The sequence below is a fragment of the Trachymyrmex septentrionalis genome, unplaced genomic scaffold (assembly GCF_001594115.1).
Source record: "Trachymyrmex septentrionalis isolate Tsep2-gDNA-1 unplaced genomic scaffold, Tsep1.0 scaffold5, whole genome shotgun sequence".
NCBI lineage: Eukaryota > Metazoa > Arthropoda > Insecta > Hymenoptera > Formicidae > Trachymyrmex > Trachymyrmex septentrionalis.
This window is the reverse complement of record NW_017305672.1, coordinates 1,227,589-1,246,618: the sequence shown is the minus strand read 5'-3', so window position 1 is coordinate 1,246,618 and position 19,030 is coordinate 1,227,589. Positions and strand designations below refer to the sequence as shown.

Sequence of the window (19,030 nt, the reverse complement as noted above, 5' to 3'; positions counted from 1 at the left end):
TGCGCGATATCTCATATACTTGCCATCTTTCTCTCGATGCATTGCCGTCTTCTCCTATCTCCCTTTTTCCTTTTTGCACTCAAAACCATTTGACATGTCACGACGTGTTCTGATGATGATATCAATGCGATTTGATATAAATGCGACGTTGCCAAATAGTGTATATATCACGTGACCAGATTTTTTACGAACATTTGACATGATACATGTCACAACATGTTCGAGCGGTAACATCATCATCAATGTAATACAAATACCACGCGACCAAGTAAATGGTATAAAATGAGAAGATCAATTTTAACCTCGGAATTGCGTGCGTTTATTTTCATACTTGTTATTCATTCTTTTTTCTTACCATGGAGAGGTACATATGGCATAGAATAAGTCGGATGGAAAGCAAAGAAAGTACATATACGTAGGCTGCTGGAAAAGTTTCTGCAATCTAGTACTTCCAGTGGCGCCAACGTTCTGCTACTATCATATCCGTAAAATTAGACGTTTTTAACCTATAATTCAATTGACAGTTTGTACCCAAGCTAACTAATTTTGTTTGCATAGTATTTTAAAAGAAGTTATTTTGTAAGAAAATAGAAATTTCGCGAGAAAATTTTCGGGAATGATTTTTTACGATTACAAATGTAATCTAACTCCGAAACAATGCATCGATCGATCATTTGGCTTTTGGGGATGAAGCACCATTCAATAGGACTGTTTATAATTGGTTTGCTGAATTCTAGCGTAGACGTACCTATCTTAGTGATGAATTCCGTAAAGGTCGTCTACCCACGTCTGTTGTTGCCACTAATGTTGATGCTGTGCGTGAAATGATTGATCGAGATCAGCATATAACATACCGCGAGATTCAGGCATCCTTAGGCATTGACATGAAAGCAATACATACGATTTTGCATGATCACTTGAGCGTACGGAAACTTTGCAGTCGTTGGATCCCACACAATTTGATCGAAGCTCAAAAACAGGCTCGTGTTAAATGGAGCAAAGAAATGCTCAAGAAATTCAACCGAGGTCGGTCAAATTTGGTCTACAACATTGTTACTGGGGACGAAACATGGATCTATTCGTATGAGCCCGAAAGTAAACAACAATCCACTGTTTAGATATTTCAAAATGAACGGAAACCAACAAAAGTTGTTCGTTCACGCAGTGCTGCCAAGCAAATGATTGCTTGTTTCTTCGGTCTACCGGACAAGTGACAACCGTGACTTTAGAGGATCGAAGGATTGTAAATACTGATTGGTATACAACAATTTGTTTGCCAGAAGTCATAAATGAATTGCGTAGAACAAACCGAAATCGTCGCATCATCCTTCATGATGACAACGCCAGCTGTCACACAGCACGTCAAACCGTTGATTTTTTATCCAGTAATAATGTCGAATTGATGACTCATTGTCCGTATTCACCTGATTTATCACCTAATGACTTCTTTTTGTTCCCAAACATTAAAAATAAGATGCATGATGATCGATTTGAGTCGCCTGAAGCAGCTGTTGAAACATTTAGTACACTGATTTCTGAGGTTATAGCCTTAGAGTGGCAAAAATGCTTCAAAAATTGGTTCGAGCGTATGCAAAAATGTATCGATCTTAAAGGCGAATACTTTGAAAAACAATAAAGCCATTTACTGAATTTTACATGTTTTCTTTCATATTGTTTGTAGAAACTTTTCCAGCAGCGTACGTACCGAATTTGTCGACCATTAATCATAAAGGACTTTCGAATACGATACAATAATTTTGTGTATTATTTTGATGTAGCAAAACAAATTATCAAATAAAACGAGCAAATTAAGATGTTAAATTAACAATTAACGAATATATATACCAGGTGTACAAGTATGAAATGCGGATTTTTTTCAAAAAAAAAACACGTTAAATTCGGATGAATAATAAAAAGAGCTTTATTCAAAGTATGCTCCATTGCTAGTTACACATTTTTCCCATCTTTCGGGGAATTTGTGATTTTTTGGATACCATGCCAGTAAAAATCTTCCCCCTTTGCCGCGAACCATTCATCGAGCCATTTTTTCACATCTTCGTACGAACCAAAGCGCTGCTCAGCAAGTGCGTGACCCATCGATGCAAACAAGTGGTAATCGGAAGGAAGTCTGGTGAGTAAGCCGCATGGGATAGAACTTCCCAGCTGAGTGCTTCCAACGTGTCGCGAACCGGTTTTGCCGTATGTGATGGAGCATTGTCATGAAGAAAAATGACTTTGTGTTGTCTCTTTTGGTATTCTGGTCTTTTTTCAAGCAGCGAACGGTTCAAATCGATCAATTGTTGTTGGTAGCGTCCAGCATTAACCGTTTCACCAGGTTTTAACAGCTCATAATAGACCACACCCTTCTGGTCCCACCAAACACACAGCATCGTCTTTCTGCCAAAGCGATTCGGTCTTGCGGTCGATGTAGATGGTGCGCCTGGGTCTACCCATGATTTTTTGCGCTTGGGATTCTCCAACTGTGGCGAATTGATATCAACAATTGTGGCGGATGGATTAAGTAAATAGTATTGTAATAAAGATAGTATTACTTGGGTTTTAATTTAATTTTGATAGTAGAATTTATCTTGGCGCCACAGTTGTTGATATCAATTCTTTTATACAAATGATACATATCATTAGATTAATATTCATTATTTATTTAATTTGGCATCGCATAAAGAAATGGGATTTAATTTTGCGCTAATTCTTGATATCAAAATCTTTTTTTTAAAGGAATGGTACATATCATTAAAGTTAATATTCTTGTTATTTATACAAACCCCGTTTCTCGATTGGTCGGCGCTCACTAACGCGACAAATTCGCGTTTATTTATTTGGTTCAGGCTAATTAAGGCGGTCACAATGTCTAAAAGATAGTAAATCAAACCAAAAATGTATTAAACATAACGAGATTTCGGAATTAACAATATTCTCGGCCAGAGCGGCTGAAATCCTATTAAGAATTCGGAGCGACAAACGACACGCGCATTACATCTCGGAGTTCTAAGAATCTTTATGAATCGCTGAATTTTATAATTGCATTTAATACTCAATTTTTTCAGTTAATTTTGATGCTCTAACTTTAATCAGCAGTTATAAAAGGAACATGAAGCGTATATACATCTTTTTTATATCGAATTCACTGTATCAACCTATTGTATATTTGAGAAAAAATTCACCATACAATAGACCTAATATGATTATTATATGACTTATGAATTCGACTAACATCAAGTTTCGATGTGAAGCTGATTGTATGTAGGCCGTTTCCTACTGTAATTCCTCTTGTCAACATGCAAGTACAACATGCGCTTTTTATATTTTAATTTGTAAACATCTTGCGTAGTTACCGATAACATTTTTTAATTTATTATTTAACATTGAAAATGATCCGATAGGGGTCGAAACGTCTGTACAAAATTTAAATTGTTGATAAAAATAGTTTTACTTACATAATAACTTGAGTGGTTCATAACCTTATATTATATTATTTAAAAAAATTTTTATCAAAGAACATTAAATTTCTATAAAATGTTACTCTGTTTGCAATATGCAAATGCAATAATTAAATATTTTTTTCGTACCGTGTTCTAATTATGTTCTATTTTTGGATTGATTTCAAAAATTTGATTAACTTGAAAATTTTGATTTTTCTGTGTGCCATAACCAATCTTAACCGATTTCCTAAATCTTGCACCTCATGTTGTAAATTATGTACTTGAGCAAAAGTTTCAATCGGATAAATTATCTAAAAAAAACTTTATTTAAGTTTCATTTAAGCTATGAACATCAGCTTCATTTCTGTATGAGTAAATGACATATTAGAACTGAAATAATTTACACTACATATACCATTCACATAATTACTAATTTTGATATTTATGTTAATATAAATTAATGCTAGAGAATGATTTGAGGGAACTTACTCTTCAATTTCTTCAAGAAGACTCCCACATAAGACTGATTTAGTTTTATCTTTCTACGTATTAGGACGTCTTTTCATGCGACACTGAAATGCTCGTTTTCTAACGTCAAGAAATATCGGATCTAACTTTGTAATCTGTAGAGAGGAGACAATAGATTTCTGCCATGTATCACTATGTGTTATTTATTTTGGAATTTAAAATTCAATATGTTTAATTATTCACATAATATTATTTAGAATAAAATCTTAATAAAATATACTCATTTGATGCGTTTTTATTTAAAACGAAAAAATCTGGCAAAAAAATGCGGCGGTCGGCTTTGTGAATCGAATTATTAAGCGTTAAAGGTTAATATATCTGTCATCCCAACCCAATATAGCATTATGTATACATTCTGCTTTATACAAATTCACTGCTTTAAAAACATATTCACTGTTTTAAAAACAAAAATCCACTATTTTAAACACAAATTCTTTGCATTAGCAGTGAATTTGTATTTTCAAAGCAATGAATTTGTATTTGTGAAGCAGAGAATTTGTTTTTAAAACATATAGTATACAGAAAGGCGAAAGGTAAATCAAAATCAAAATGGGTTTACAAAATGAAGATAGGGCAATGTCCCTGTATGTATGTATGATTTTCGATCTGCAGGAGTTTAGTTTCCTATGTATGGAACTTGTAGATGTGCAATCAATACGAGCTAATGACAAACGCTATTCCGGTGGATTTAATGAAAGTGATCTACGAGAAGGCTCTTGAGAGCCTTGGTCCGCACCATGGGACCTCATTCTCAGGGTGCACTCCCATGCGGAACTGCGGATATGCAGAACTATGGAACGTTCGTAATTGGTCATGGCTTCATTCCGCCGATTCCGCCGTTTTCTGTTACGCAAAATTATTGGTCGCAGCACAGATTCTTGCATAATGCATAGTGCATAAGAAAATCAACCAATCGAAATTCTTCTTTTCCATAAAATGGGAGGAAAGGAAAGATTCTGATTAGTTGATTCGCTTATGCATTATGCGTTATGCGTCATGCAAAAGTCTGTGCTGCGGATTTATTTCTTTTGCAGATTCCGCCAATGCTTGCGTGTACAGCCGGTCATAGAAAGGTTGCAAGCAACACATTTTTTTATGGGTTTCGGAATGCAGTTTGCTCATCGAGCGATTGGTTCTTATTTCTAGATCCATGAGTAAGAACCAATCACTCGGAGAACAAGCTGCGTTCCGAAACTGTCGAAGAAAAAGTGTTGCAATCTTTCTGTGATCAGCTTTATGGTACATGTACAACACATACTCATAAAAACTAACCTCGTTAAGTTGGTTTAAACTATCTCCTACAAGCGCATAGTTAGGCCCTGCGCACAATAGAAGGAATAAGGAATTAGGAATAAAGAATAAACAATTTCAACTTATCAGAAATCGGATACATCGGAATACACGGTTTTTGATAGAAATCGTTTATTCTCTATTCCTAATTCTTTATTCCTTCTATTGTGCGCAGAGCCTTAATCAACATGCTGAGGCGTGCTCGGATTCCCACCTGGATACTATGTCATCTTTGTTTAACGTTCGGTAAATAACAAGAATAGAGTGATACCTGGAGCACTCGAGTGGGAATCTGAACATAATCCTGAAGATAATTAAATAAGTCTCCAGATAAATACGGAGGTCAATATGATCAGAACATGAATGTTGTGTATATAGTATACAGAAAGGCGAAAATGCAAATCAAAATTAAAATGAGTACACAAAATACAGTCGGCAATGTCCCTGTATGTATATGTAATTTCCAATCCACAGGAATTCATTTTTCTATGTCCCATTGAGCGGAACTTGCAGATGCAGAATCAATACGAGCCGCTATTCTGGTAGATCTAGGCCGGTATTCATAATCGATTCTTATTTTAAGATCAACTTAAGTAATGTCGTAAGACGCTAATGCAGCTCTCTGATTGGTTCGTGACTTTTTAAGACGGTCTTGAATATAAGATCTGATTATGAATACCAGCTCTAAAGCAGGGAAATAAAAATTTTACTGCAGTGTCTGCTTGCATCGCAATATTTCGTGAATAGTCATCGATTTCAATGACTAATCACGGCGGTTCATGAGGCAGAGCGACATTTTTTTTATTAAACTTTTACTTATTTTTATGCGAAAACGCATCGATGGATTTCATAATTATTATTAAACCCGATTAAGGGTGCCGTACGAATATGATCACAGTTCCTCAACAACAATCTTGATATTATTTGGATAACCTAGACATTTAATTACATGAAAATACATTGACTAAAAATATTTTTATCAATATTTGAGGTAATCGAAACTCAATATTATATATAATATAGCTTTAGCCACAATCGCACTTATTCAACTCCTCCACGATTGCGTGACCGTAAAAAACAATAACTTCAACTTATAATTTCTGCAGAGTGTAGAATGTGCAGAATCGTCGCGGCGCTTGCAACGCTCGCTGACTATGTCTGATGTGACAATGCATTGCTAGCGCCACATTTGTCTCTTGCGCCAAAAATTCCAAAAGAACATTACCTCCGTAGCGACGATGACGAGACGACGATGACGACGTTTCTTAATTTTTTTTAAATAAAAGTTTCAGATTCATATTTTGCGTCGTAATATCTCCGCTTGTAGAGAAAAAATCAAAACACTTTCATTATATATCCCGAGCGGTTGCAATTGATTGAGCACACTTAGAACTTGATCGGTTCATTCCTTATTGAGATCTGATAATCTCGACCTAGCACAACCGGCTCGCGTAAAGTAGTCACGGCAGTGTCGCTACGCGTAGCGCTAACGCCGAGACACTACCAGTGTCTCCAGATAATTGTATTTTTTTTGTTTTATATTTTTCTTATAATTAAATTAAGTTAGTCATTATGTACGCATAATGACTAACTTTATGTTATAATTTCAATTTTAATGTAACATTGATAATGATCCGATCGGTGTCGAAACATCTGTGGTGTTTATGCTTAATATTATTATTTTTTAAAGATTAAAGTTATTGTTTTGGCTTGTAGTCTTTTGTCTGTTATTGTTAAAAGTAAGAATATTTATTATTTTTTTATTTTATTAATCCACAAATTGTATAACATTTTTCTGTAAGGACTCTCTTTGAAGTTTTTTTCAGCAATAACAAAACATAATATGTCCCTCCTTTGTAAATTTAATTTGAGTCACCAACAAATTTACAGATTTGTTGTTGCAAAAATCTATTAGCATTAAATTGTCAAAATTAAACTACATAAATTGACAAAAAACAAGAAAAAGAAAACGATTCATCTCAACATACAGAAAAACCGTCTTAAAATTTTGGATCAAATTAACAAATATTATATATGAAATTAAGCATTGCAGAAATAAATTAATTAAATAACAATTCTTACAAGTAACATGCTTATAATAGAGCATCATAAACATAACGGATAAATTTTAATTTTAAGTAATATCTCAGTCAATCAGATAAATATTAAAAGGATAAAAAGCAAGTCGAAAATAAAAACATTTAAGTCGCATTGTATAAATCGAAAAATAAAACTATTATACATATATTCTTTCTTAAAATTTCTAAATAGGTATGGTGTCAATCTTCAATATTCGATCGTACATTAAGATCATTCTTTTGCATATGAATGTGAAGGCATTCAGATATTAACCGTTTATTCAAAAAATGCTCAACATCAAGTACCTCGACATTCCAATCAAAATCACGTTTGCATATTAATTCTATGCTCCGTAATCACTGAATGATTATTAGTATTCCAATTTATTTTTATGTGATTTTGGTGCTCTGAAATCCTAGTTTTCTTCCAGTGTACTCAATATACAATGTGTCACAGGCCTTGCATGAAATTTTATAGACAACATTTTTCTTTACGTTTTTTTGGCGAATGTCTTTTTGCACCATAATAAACTTGCTCAATTTATCAAATTATTCAAATTAGTGAATATCAATTTTGTATTAAAATATTTACTAATTGTTTATCTATTCTTATCCATGTTAGAGGGTGTCTTATTTTAAATAATGCATTAAGATTTCTTGAAAACTATGGTAGATAAAAATGTTTCAAACAAAAGTTATATAGTTCGAAAGGGGACATAAGAAGGTATTATTGATTTGACTTTGGATGGCGTCGCCAAGGTCAGATCAAGGTCACATCAATTTTTTTAATGGAAAATTTTACTTTTGATGCAGAATCTAATAGCTGGTGTTAAGAGCTTTTTAAAACACTGTAATAAAGTTATTTTATATTACGTACTTTTTGAGTTACAAGACTGAAGTTACAATACCGCCGGCATTAGCGTTACGCAAGGTGTTCGACCGACAGTTAAAATCTCTTAAATGTTGTTCAGGATTATGTCCTGAATAACATCTATCAAGATCAAGGCCACTGGAGATTATTCCTCTTATTTTCATTTTTACACTAAAAATTAATTTTTACTTTAAAATGAAAATAAAATCTTAATCTGCATTATTTAAAATGGAACACTCTGTAATATTGGAACAAGTTTAGGTGGTGCCCTAAAAAGAAAACTCAAATGACTGAAAAGAAAGATAATTACCCAACGGTGTATATACCGGAGTTAATTTATTTATTTATTTTTAAGATTAAAAACGACTGTGTATATGAATACATAAATATAATAGAGAACGCCAATGAGTCAAAGTTTAGATGGTTCAAATGTACACACACACACACACACACACACACACACACACACACACACACACACGCACACGCACGCACGCACACGCACACGCACACACGCGCACACGCACACGCGCACACACACGCACACACACATATTCTTTGTTTTAAATCAATTTCAATTAAACAATAAGGCTAAGAATCACTCTAGATACAGGGTGCGGCAGAGAAACTTACTTTTTTTAAAGGTTAATAAAAACGAAACTATTGCAGATATCGGTATAATTCTTTTTTCCTCTTACAGATCATCTCATCAAATTTTTTTTCATGCACTTTTGAAAATTACATCTATCAAATGACGGCCGCCGTTGTCTATGCACTGATTGAGTCGATTTCTGAAGTTTTGCGTCACTCTCTGAAGCATGTCCACCGGTATTTCGGCGATGGCGTTCCGAATGTTTGTCTTCAGGTGAGCTAGGGTCTCTGGTCGATCGTTGTAAACAATAGACTTCAAATAACCCCATAGGAAGAAGTCGCATGGAGTCAAATCTGGAGAGCGCGCCGGCCAAGGGAGATCACCTCTGAGAGAGATGAGGCGGTCAGAGAAGTGTTCCCTCAACAATTCCATCGAGGCCCGTGCTGTGTGGGCCGTGGCTCCGTCTTGTTGAAACCACACATCCCCGACGTCCATTTCTTCCAGATGTGGAAGGGCGGGGGGACTGCAAAAATGACTGTCTCACTCTCTCAACATTTTCCGGAGTTCTGGCCGTTCTTACAGCTCCTAACCTGCGTTTAACGATGCTGCCAGACTCATGAAATGCGATAATCCACGAAAGAATCGAATTTCGGCCGGGGATTGAACTGCGAGGAGAAATAATGAAGCGCGCTCGAAAGGCACGTTGAGTGGCGACAATGGAGCGACCATTACCAAAGTATGCCTCGACGGCAAACGCGCGATGCTCTCTTGTCCAAAGCATGATCGAGACTGGCTGTGGGGGGAACAAAAATTGAGGACCTATCCTTTCGGACGCACCCCCTCCCAGCTTCCTACCTTCACCCCTTGTCGTTTGGCGCGTTTTTCAAAAAAGTAAGTTTCTCTGCCGCACCCTGTATTATGTGAATAACAATATTATTATGAACAATCTAAAAATTCGTACAGACGTTTCGATCCCTATCGGATCATTTTCAATGTTAAAAAATAAATTTAAAAATGTTACAGTATATATATATAACTACGCAAGATGTTCAAAAATTAAAATGTAAAAAGCGCATGCTGTACTCGTATGTTGGCAAGAAGAATAATGGCAAGATATGGTCTGGATTCAAGCAGCTTCACATTGGAACTTGATGTTAGTCGATTTCAGAAATCACGTGATAATCGTATGAAGTCTATTATACCGTGAACTTCTTCTCAAATTTACATAGATTGATACAGTGAAATTAATATAAATTGGATGTATACATGCTTCTTGTTTTTTTTACAACTATATTAACATAATTATTATTATCACTATTAACATTATATTATAATTAATGATACCAAAAAATTAATGTGTCATTATACGACTATATTTTACATTACAGAAATTGAACGCCAATTATTAAAAGTTATAAAAAATAAATAATAAATACCTGCTGATTAACGTTAAATCGTCCAAAAAATTGAAAAAATTGAGTACTACAAGTAATTATAAAATTCAGCGATATCAAACGGGTCTTAATACTGTAGAACTTCGAGGTGCTAGAACATTCGATAGTTGGAAACGATCCTACCATCTAACAAGGAAAGTGGTAATAGAAATGACGTAGGAAGGATGTAGGAAGGAACTGTAAAAGGGGTAGATATATGTTAGGCAGCGAATCGGTATCCGTCTGTCTATTCAAACCATATTTTTACTTTTTAATGTGGGCTATTTCAGAAATATTTTTTTTTTTGTAATAAAACTTGTTATCTAAAATTTCGACTTCTTCCCATTTCAATTCATGATTGAAACTAGTACTAGTATTGTCAGAAATTACTGATGGAGACCATGTTCTCTTGTTAATATCAGATCGATGTTCATTTATTCTAGTTTGTAATTTCCTTTTTGTCTAATCAACATAACTAGCCTCACAATTCAAATATTCAATTTTATAAACTATTATATATAATACGTCTTATTTTGAGAAATGATCTAATCGGTCCTTATCTTTGTGTATAAAATTCCTTAGAGTGTTAGATATGGTGAATGCTGTTTTAAGACGTATGCCAAGAGCAATAGACATAAAGCTCTCAGAAATAAATTTTACAAACGGTACAGTGAAATATTTTTTATTTTATTAGGCAACTTAATGTTAGGATGGGGATAGTAATGGAATTTAAAGCCTTTATCAACACAATCAGTCTGAGATGTTAATAATCCTTTTAAATTAAATTTAAAAAATGTGCAATACTGCACAAAAATTGCAGAGATTTTGCAGCGATATTGCTGCAAATTTTGTGCTGTGGGAAGATTGTATATCACCACTACGCTACAAATACTCGAGTAAGAACATTCTAATAAACTCTAAAGGAAATGCCGTTATCAACTTTAATATTGAAATATATCGGAAACAGTAGACTGTCTACGTTCAAATGGGGGGTGATTTTTATTCAGGGCAACATTACAATTCTGCCAAGTTTCATTGAAATCGGTGATGGTCACTGCTGAGCCTCATTTTGTAAGATCAGAACCACTTATTGTTATCGACTCAGGCATCTTAATTCCATTTCTGGGTTTCCAGTCTATAGAGGCGGCACATCTGCTGTCAACATTTTTCAAGAGGGGAATTGAAGGATCCTGACTCGATAGTTTGACTAGCGTAAAGCTTTGTGACGTCGCAAGATTAGAACTCTATAATTCAAATTATACAGCATCAATTTAATATCAACTTGTATAATACGCAACAAATGCAATTATATTACTGTTTGTTTATTAAGTAAAATACAGGACTCTTGTTATTAAATAGAATTGTTAGATTAACAGAGCAATAAAAGTCGAATAAAAATATAAAATTTAGAATAAATATATAATTAGAGAGTTACATATACGAGGGTAGTTCAAAAAGTTCTCGTCCTGACAAAAAAAAACATGATTTGTGATAAAATTTTTTTTATTTTTCGATATAGTCCCCTTGTAAGTTAATACACTTAGACCAACGATATTCTATTTTCTTTAAATTTTCAATATAATATAATTTTTCTAATTCTTTAAAATAAGCGTTTGTCTCAACGATGACCTCCATATTTGAAGTGTATCTTTTTCCAGCGAGCGATTTCTTCAAATTCAGAAACAAGAAAAAAATTACTGGGGGTTAAATCTGGTGAGTACGGTGCGTGTGACAGCAATTCGAAGCGCAACTCATGAAGTTTTGCGACTGCACTTGCAGAAGTGTGAAAAACAAGTTTTCGAGAAATATCAAAAAACTTGTTTGCTTTACTCGACGCAACAGACAAACTACTAATCGCATCTGTCTGAAACTTTTTCGGAGGCCCTCTGAAAGTTCAAACTTAAGAAAAATCATAGCCATTTGATACTCTCGGTGTACTACTATCTCTATGTCAGAACCGAGAATTTTTCGAACTACCCTCGTATTAAGAAAAAAAATTATAAGCTTCATAATTTATAAATATTCACGTAACATGTTTTGGCTACAAGATTGAGCCATCTTCAGATGTATGATGGTTAAAAATTTAAAAGTTTGTTTATTACAACATGTAAATATCAAAATGGTATAATAGTTTCATAACCTGGTTATATTATACATATGTACAGAATGAGTCATTTTAAGTGACTCTGAAATATCTCAAAAAAAAAAAAATGTTTTAAACAAAAATTGTTCAGTTACTAGGAGGAAAAAAAGTGATGATTTTGGTTGATCTAGAGAAGATGTTCTTAAAGTCAAATCAAAGTTACCTAAAATTTTTTAAACGGAAATCATAATTTTTTATTTCATGCTCATATAGCTAACATCAAGGCCTTTTCAAAACACTATAATAAAATATTTTTTTATTGAGTACTTTACAAGTTATAGGACTTGAAAGTTAACAAGTCAACGCAAGATGCACTCCGTTTGACCACATTAATGTTAATCACTCGCCAAGCAATTGTTATACTTGGTGTCAAAAATAGAAACCTCTATTTTTGACTCCAGAAATGAAAAGAGCAGCAAATTTTACGTTCAGGTAAGTTATCATAGAGTCGAATTCAGCGTTGATCTATTAACTTTCAAGCTCCATAACTTGTAAAGTACTCAATGAAAAAATATTTTATATAATTGTTAAGTATAAATTACTCTGGAGATCAAGATTATATATCAAGACTTTATTCAGAACATTGTGTCGATCATATTACAAAAGTAAAGAATAGAATAAATAAGTAAGTAAAATAGACAAAATAAATCGCACGCAATTATGCTCGCTCGCAGCGCCATCCTAGAGTGGTAGCACTGGTTACGACATTGTATAAATATCCCTAATAACAGTATTTTGAAAAAGGTCTTGACGTCAGCTATGAACATGAAATAAAAAATTGAAGTGTCCATAAAAAAAATTTTAGGTAACCTTGATAAAGACATCTTTAGATCAACCAAAATCACTATTTTTTTCCCCTATTAACTGAGCAATTTTTGTTTAAAACATTTTTTTGTTGTTTTATATTTTTTGAGATATTTCAATGTATTACTTAAAATGACTTATCCTGCATAAAATAAAGTTATATGTATATACAAATATAGTGTAACCTTTGCATATTACTTGTTTGAAATAACAGTTATTTCCGTCTTATATTGTATTTATATTTGGTGTTTGCTGAGATATTATCTCGTGATATTAGCTCATGATGTACACACCCAAATAAACTTATATATAATAATTATTATCACAATATGCAAAAATTAATTGTTAAAAAATTTTAAAATATTTTACAATTATTTATAATATTTATAAGAATAAAGATGTTTACATTAACGTAATTATAAAATTTATATGATGCAATGTGTTTAAATGTATATATTAAATATATATATTTATGATATGATAATTAATATGAAGTATTTACATCAAGTATGTAATTAAATACAATATATTATATGTATTATGTAATGATGCATTTTTACAATTATTATGTAATGACTTTTTCGACATACAACAAAATCCATGGAAGTGTTTGATATTGATAAGCTTTGAATGATGAAAATAAAGGATATGTATTTTTTTTATAATAGTTCATATTATAATGGTTTTTATAATCATATTTATAATGGTATTTTATAATCGCATTTTTAATGAGTGCAACACCCCTTTGAAGAAAATCGATTATTGTTTTTCGAGATAAATATTATCGAAACTATAAAAAATAGAAAAATGTTTAAAATAAAAATTGAAAGGTTTTAAGAGTCTATAACAGTTATAATTAAAAAAATTTTTCAATATTTATTTTTTATAAATATAAATTTTTCTATTTACAGTTTTTTTTTAATTATAATTTCAAACCATTTAACTTTTTAAGCATTTAAACTTTTTTTTCCTATCGTAAGATGGAATCACATGATGTTCGATTTCTTGAATGATAAGCATGCCTGCTCTGATGTATGCTAGAATACGTTTATGCTTTGAGCCATGCATGCTGTCATGCATGATTTCTGTACATGATTTTTATATATGATTTCATGCTTATTTTTTTGCATATACCAATCAAAAAATTGAAAATAGTTACGTAATCGGGCAGACGATCGATAGCATCTTCAGAATAGAAACAATTGTTAGATAATAGAAATTAATTTCGTAGTTATCTATCAAACGTCAGATTTCGAGTTAGAAAATATCGTGGAATAAAAACCAAATAACAATACTAATAGAAGCTTATAAAAGCGAACCTACATTATATGCTATTAAAATCTAAATTATCATAATAAGTGTTTTCCCATTGTGTGTTTTCGTTTAGAGATTTCTGTGAATTCTGATTTGTCAATACATCTTCAAGAATTTCATCATCTATATTTTGACTTATCATTTCTAAAGTATTATCCAGCGAAATGCTTGAAAAGTCTAAAACGAATGATAAAAAATAACTATAAAGCCTATTCCATTGAATATGTACGTTAATATTTTGCCTGATTGTTATATTACTTGTTTTGTATTCTTGCTTCCACTTATTCTTGTGGAAATATTTTTTTGTTGAACAGAAAATGTTTTTTTAAAAAAATGTAAGCATCTAAAAATAAAAATTTGGATTATAAATCTAAAATGAAAAGGGTAAGATTAGATTAGAATGCGAAAGTGAAATTTTAAATTAAGAATAGAATATTTACGTCATCTGTCCCGTTTTCATTTTCATGGATCTTTTTCTTTTCTTTTTTTATTTTCGGTATTAAAACTATTTCTTAAGGAATACAATTTATTTACACATTCCTTAATTTCTGTGTTTGGACGTATTTTTTATAGTTCTTTATTTAATTATTTTAGAGCTTCGTAAATGCTTATTATGATAATTTGGATTTTTAATAGCATATAATTTCGCTTTTATACACTTCCATTAATACTGTTATTTGGTAATATTCTTGAGGCTTCCCCAGCTGCTTTCTATATAAAGATTATGCGTTTCACGAGTTTCCTCCATGTCCAGATCCATTCTTGGAATGCCAACGTTTCCTGAACCTTCATCAGGGCGAGAAGCAGCCTGATACTAAGAATGGATCTGGACACGCAGGAAACCCGCAAAACGCATAATCTTTATACTGTTATTTGATCTTTATTCCACGATATTTTTTAATTCGAAATCTCATGTTTGATAGATAACTACATTAAATTATGAAACTATATGATATGATAACTACATGAAATAAGAACAATTATTTCTATTCTGAAAATACTGTCGATCGTCTGCTCGATTACGTGACCATTTTCAATCTTTTGATTGGTGCATGCAAGGAAACAGACACGAAATCATGCACAGAAATTATGCATGTCAGTATGTACCACTCAATGCGTATTCTAGCATGCATCAGAGTAGATATGACTATGTATGCATATATTATTCAAGAAATTGAATCGTGTGATTCCATCTTTACAGTTTCGACGATATGTGCTTCAAATGAAAAAAACTATTTTTTTCAAAGAGATGACATTGTATCCCTAAAAATGCGATTGGACCCTTACAAAAAAATGTTCTTCATTTTTGTCTAGAAAATAACATTTATTGCTCATCAAAATCAGGAAGAAACATTTTTATGAGTTTTCTTGTCAATTTAATCCGCTTTTGCATCGAGCGCTTTGTGAATAATTAGATGCTCTTTGTAATATAGACATTTAAAATTTTCAGTCCAGAGGAATTCGAACAACGCATAGATTCCGAGCTAGCTGCACTGGATTCATTACCTATTGAAGAATGCCGACTTCGACGATTTAGCGTGATCTCAGAGGATTTGCTGGAATTCTCAGATAACTTAATCGAGTGCAACGACATGCCGGATATACGTCAGAATGTTTCGGAAACAAGCAATGAGAAACAATCGAGTAATTCATCAACAATGACCGATAAGTTACGCAGAAAAAACAGCGCTGAACCAAAATGCTCCTTAAAAAGCTTTGCATCTAAAGTACAAGAAAACACGGAAAGAGATCTAAGCCAGAATCCGGTGACAATTAGTTCTTGTAGATCAGAAGACTGGAACAAGATAAATTCCTCGATCAGAGTTCAAATTCCGTCAACAATACAGCAGACACCACTAAATTACTCTTCACAAACAAACGTGGAAGAAATCTCTTCCAAATACGAAGCTTTTCATTGTGAGGAACCTTTGGTACATATTGGCTCAAACAACAATTTTCATTTGACTACTATTCCAAAAGCATACCATTTATCCAACGAAAAAACATCGAGTTGTGATATCGTAAGTGACTTGTCACGACAATCGGACCATGTTTCTTGTGAAGATCTATTAGAATTTGCGTGTGACGGGCCAAATACACGAAGAACTCGTGGACCTCGAAACGGAGAACAATCTGATGAAGTACGAATCATGCTGAAGGTGTTGCATGAACAGTCAACCCCAGAATCCTGCATTGCTGCATTGAATGTCACGGAATGGGACGTTCTAGCTGCAATTAAACTGGAACGACTTCAAGGATTACTGAAAAAGGAAAATAGTTTTGTCGGCCTTGAAGATTGCAAAGTGATACTGAACCAGTGTGGTGGTGATGTCGTGAAAGCGGCTGCGCTATTGCGAAACACGGACGATGCTGCCGCGGTTTAGTTTAGATTCACGAAGAATATATAAAGATTGATTGAAAAGTTTTTTTGTAACATCTTTTATTCTTAATGTTGATGACTTCATAACGTTGAAAATATTTTTCGTAAAAATACTTCCTCAATATTGCTTCAAAATTTGTGAAAAATATATGTCCATTTTTATACTGAAATATTAATAGGTAATAATTAAATAGAATAAAAAAAAATTAACCATATAAAAGTTAGAATTTTTCTTTTTCTTTAATTTTGAATATTTTATTATAAATACGCGATTTTTCATATAATTATAACAGGATTATTAAAATTCTTGCTATGCGAACACTGCTGTTAACTGTAATTTATCTATGGTTGATAATGTTGATGACAATATGCTAATTTACAAATATGATTATAGTTTTCAAAATTGCAGAGAAGATTCTTCCATTCTAAATAATTTATTTACATGAAGCCTCTTCTCCCTCACAGAGATTATATTGTAGTTGTATTTACATATTTTGCATAGCAATAGTTTCTAGCGAAATTAAGACGATTGCGCGGAGCTTTAAATGTCTACATTATATACATATACAGGGTATTTCAGAAATAGTTGGCTAAACTTTAAGAGCATATTCCACTTATTGTAAGGATGAAAAAAAGTCATATAAATATGGGTTAGGAAACGCTTCTTTTCCAAGTTATAAATATTTTTTTACTTTATACTTATACCTATATTTTATTTTATACTCATACCTATATTTTATTTTATACTGTATCTATTTTTTATCTTTATTATACTTTTATCTATATTTTCATTACAGAAATTGCTGGAAATGATTTCCTTCCGCATCGATGCATGTTTCACATCGACGTCGCATGGATGTCGAAGATATTCAAAAATTCTCGAAGTATTTCGTATTTTTTTACTCGCAGCAATAATACGATTTCGGAGTATTTCCACAATAGCAACAGGAGTACACAATAAAATACAATATAAAAATTAAAAAATGTAATTTATAAATTGGAAAGGAAGCGTTTTCGAGCCTATGTTTATATGACTCTTTTTCATCTTTATAATGACTGGAATATGTTCTTAAAGTTTGGCTTATTAATTCTAAAACACTCAGTGGGCGTGTGTGTGTATGTGTGTATATATGTGTGTGTGTGTGTGTGTGTGCTTGCGCGTGCGCGCGTGTGTGTGTGTGTACAGGATGAATCAGAGACGTTGAACTAGCTTTTATCCTATGAGAAAATTATCGACTTTATATCTAATTGGATCATAACGTGTGCAGTAGATAATTTTCTTTTAAGGCTTCTCACTAGTCGCGCGTCGGCCATGTTGGAATCGTGACGTCAGAAGCGAGGAATGACACGTTAATTTATTTTGTTGCATGTCATTCTTAAATAAATACAATTTAGATGAAACGAAATGACGAGATCGCTTTAAAATACTTGTAGAAATTGATGAAAACTGTTCTTTCCTCACATGATAGTTAATAAATAGTCATAAAAGGCACGTAAATTGAGCCTACATTTAGGCAGAAATACACGATCCGACAGCTATTGAAACGAATAAAATATACGTTTTTACATATAAAATTTCAAGATAACTTTAATTTTCATCGATAATTACAACTTTGATAAGTACGAGACAAGTCACATTTTCACAATTAAGCAAATAATAATGAAATGGCATGCAACGTAAATTTTGTATCAAAACGTTACTTTTCCATGTCAATAAGTTTGGCCATTTATCGTGATGCGGCGCTGTAACACACATACAAGCACGAACCCATGTCCGTGTGCTTGCCTGCGGCAGGCTAAAAGTGAACGAGATAACGAGTTTCTTTTCACACTTTTCACGCTTATTTCAAGCGACCGAAAATGCTTTCTCGGCAATCTCGGCCACTCGGTCCTAGACATCAATAAGAGGCGGCAGGTAATCTAAATAACATATAAACTTTAATAAATTGTAGTAGTAGTGTACCTCTCCCATTAATCCAGAATAGTATAAATCATGTTAAAATATAATAGTTTACGAGATATTTAATTGTTTATGATTTTTCATGCACGTTATATACCCCTCCTTCATATACTCGAGTGACAAGAATAGTTCAGTAGAAGTAGAATTTTACCGAAAAAAAATTATAAACCAGCATTTCTTTTCACGAAAGTCTTGAA

At 32.8% G+C, this 19,030-nt stretch overlaps 1 protein-coding gene across 4 annotated transcripts in view; it reads left to right on the top strand.

The window, feature by feature from the left end:
• The window catches only part of LOC108751575 (tyrosine-protein kinase PR2), a 350,659-nt gene extending 333,723 nt beyond the window's left edge, over nucleotides 1-16,936 (top strand). For all 4 annotated transcript variants that reach the window (XM_018491812.1, XM_018491815.1, XM_018491813.1 and 1 more), the window contains one exon: nucleotides 15,944-16,936. In XM_018491812.1, coding sequence (XP_018347314.1) covers nucleotides 15,944-16,877 — 934 coding nt within the window. In that variant the 3' untranslated portion in view covers nucleotides 16,878-16,936. The remainder of the gene's footprint in view (nucleotides 1-15,943) is intronic.
• Nucleotides 16,937-19,030: the final 2,094 nt, after the last annotated feature.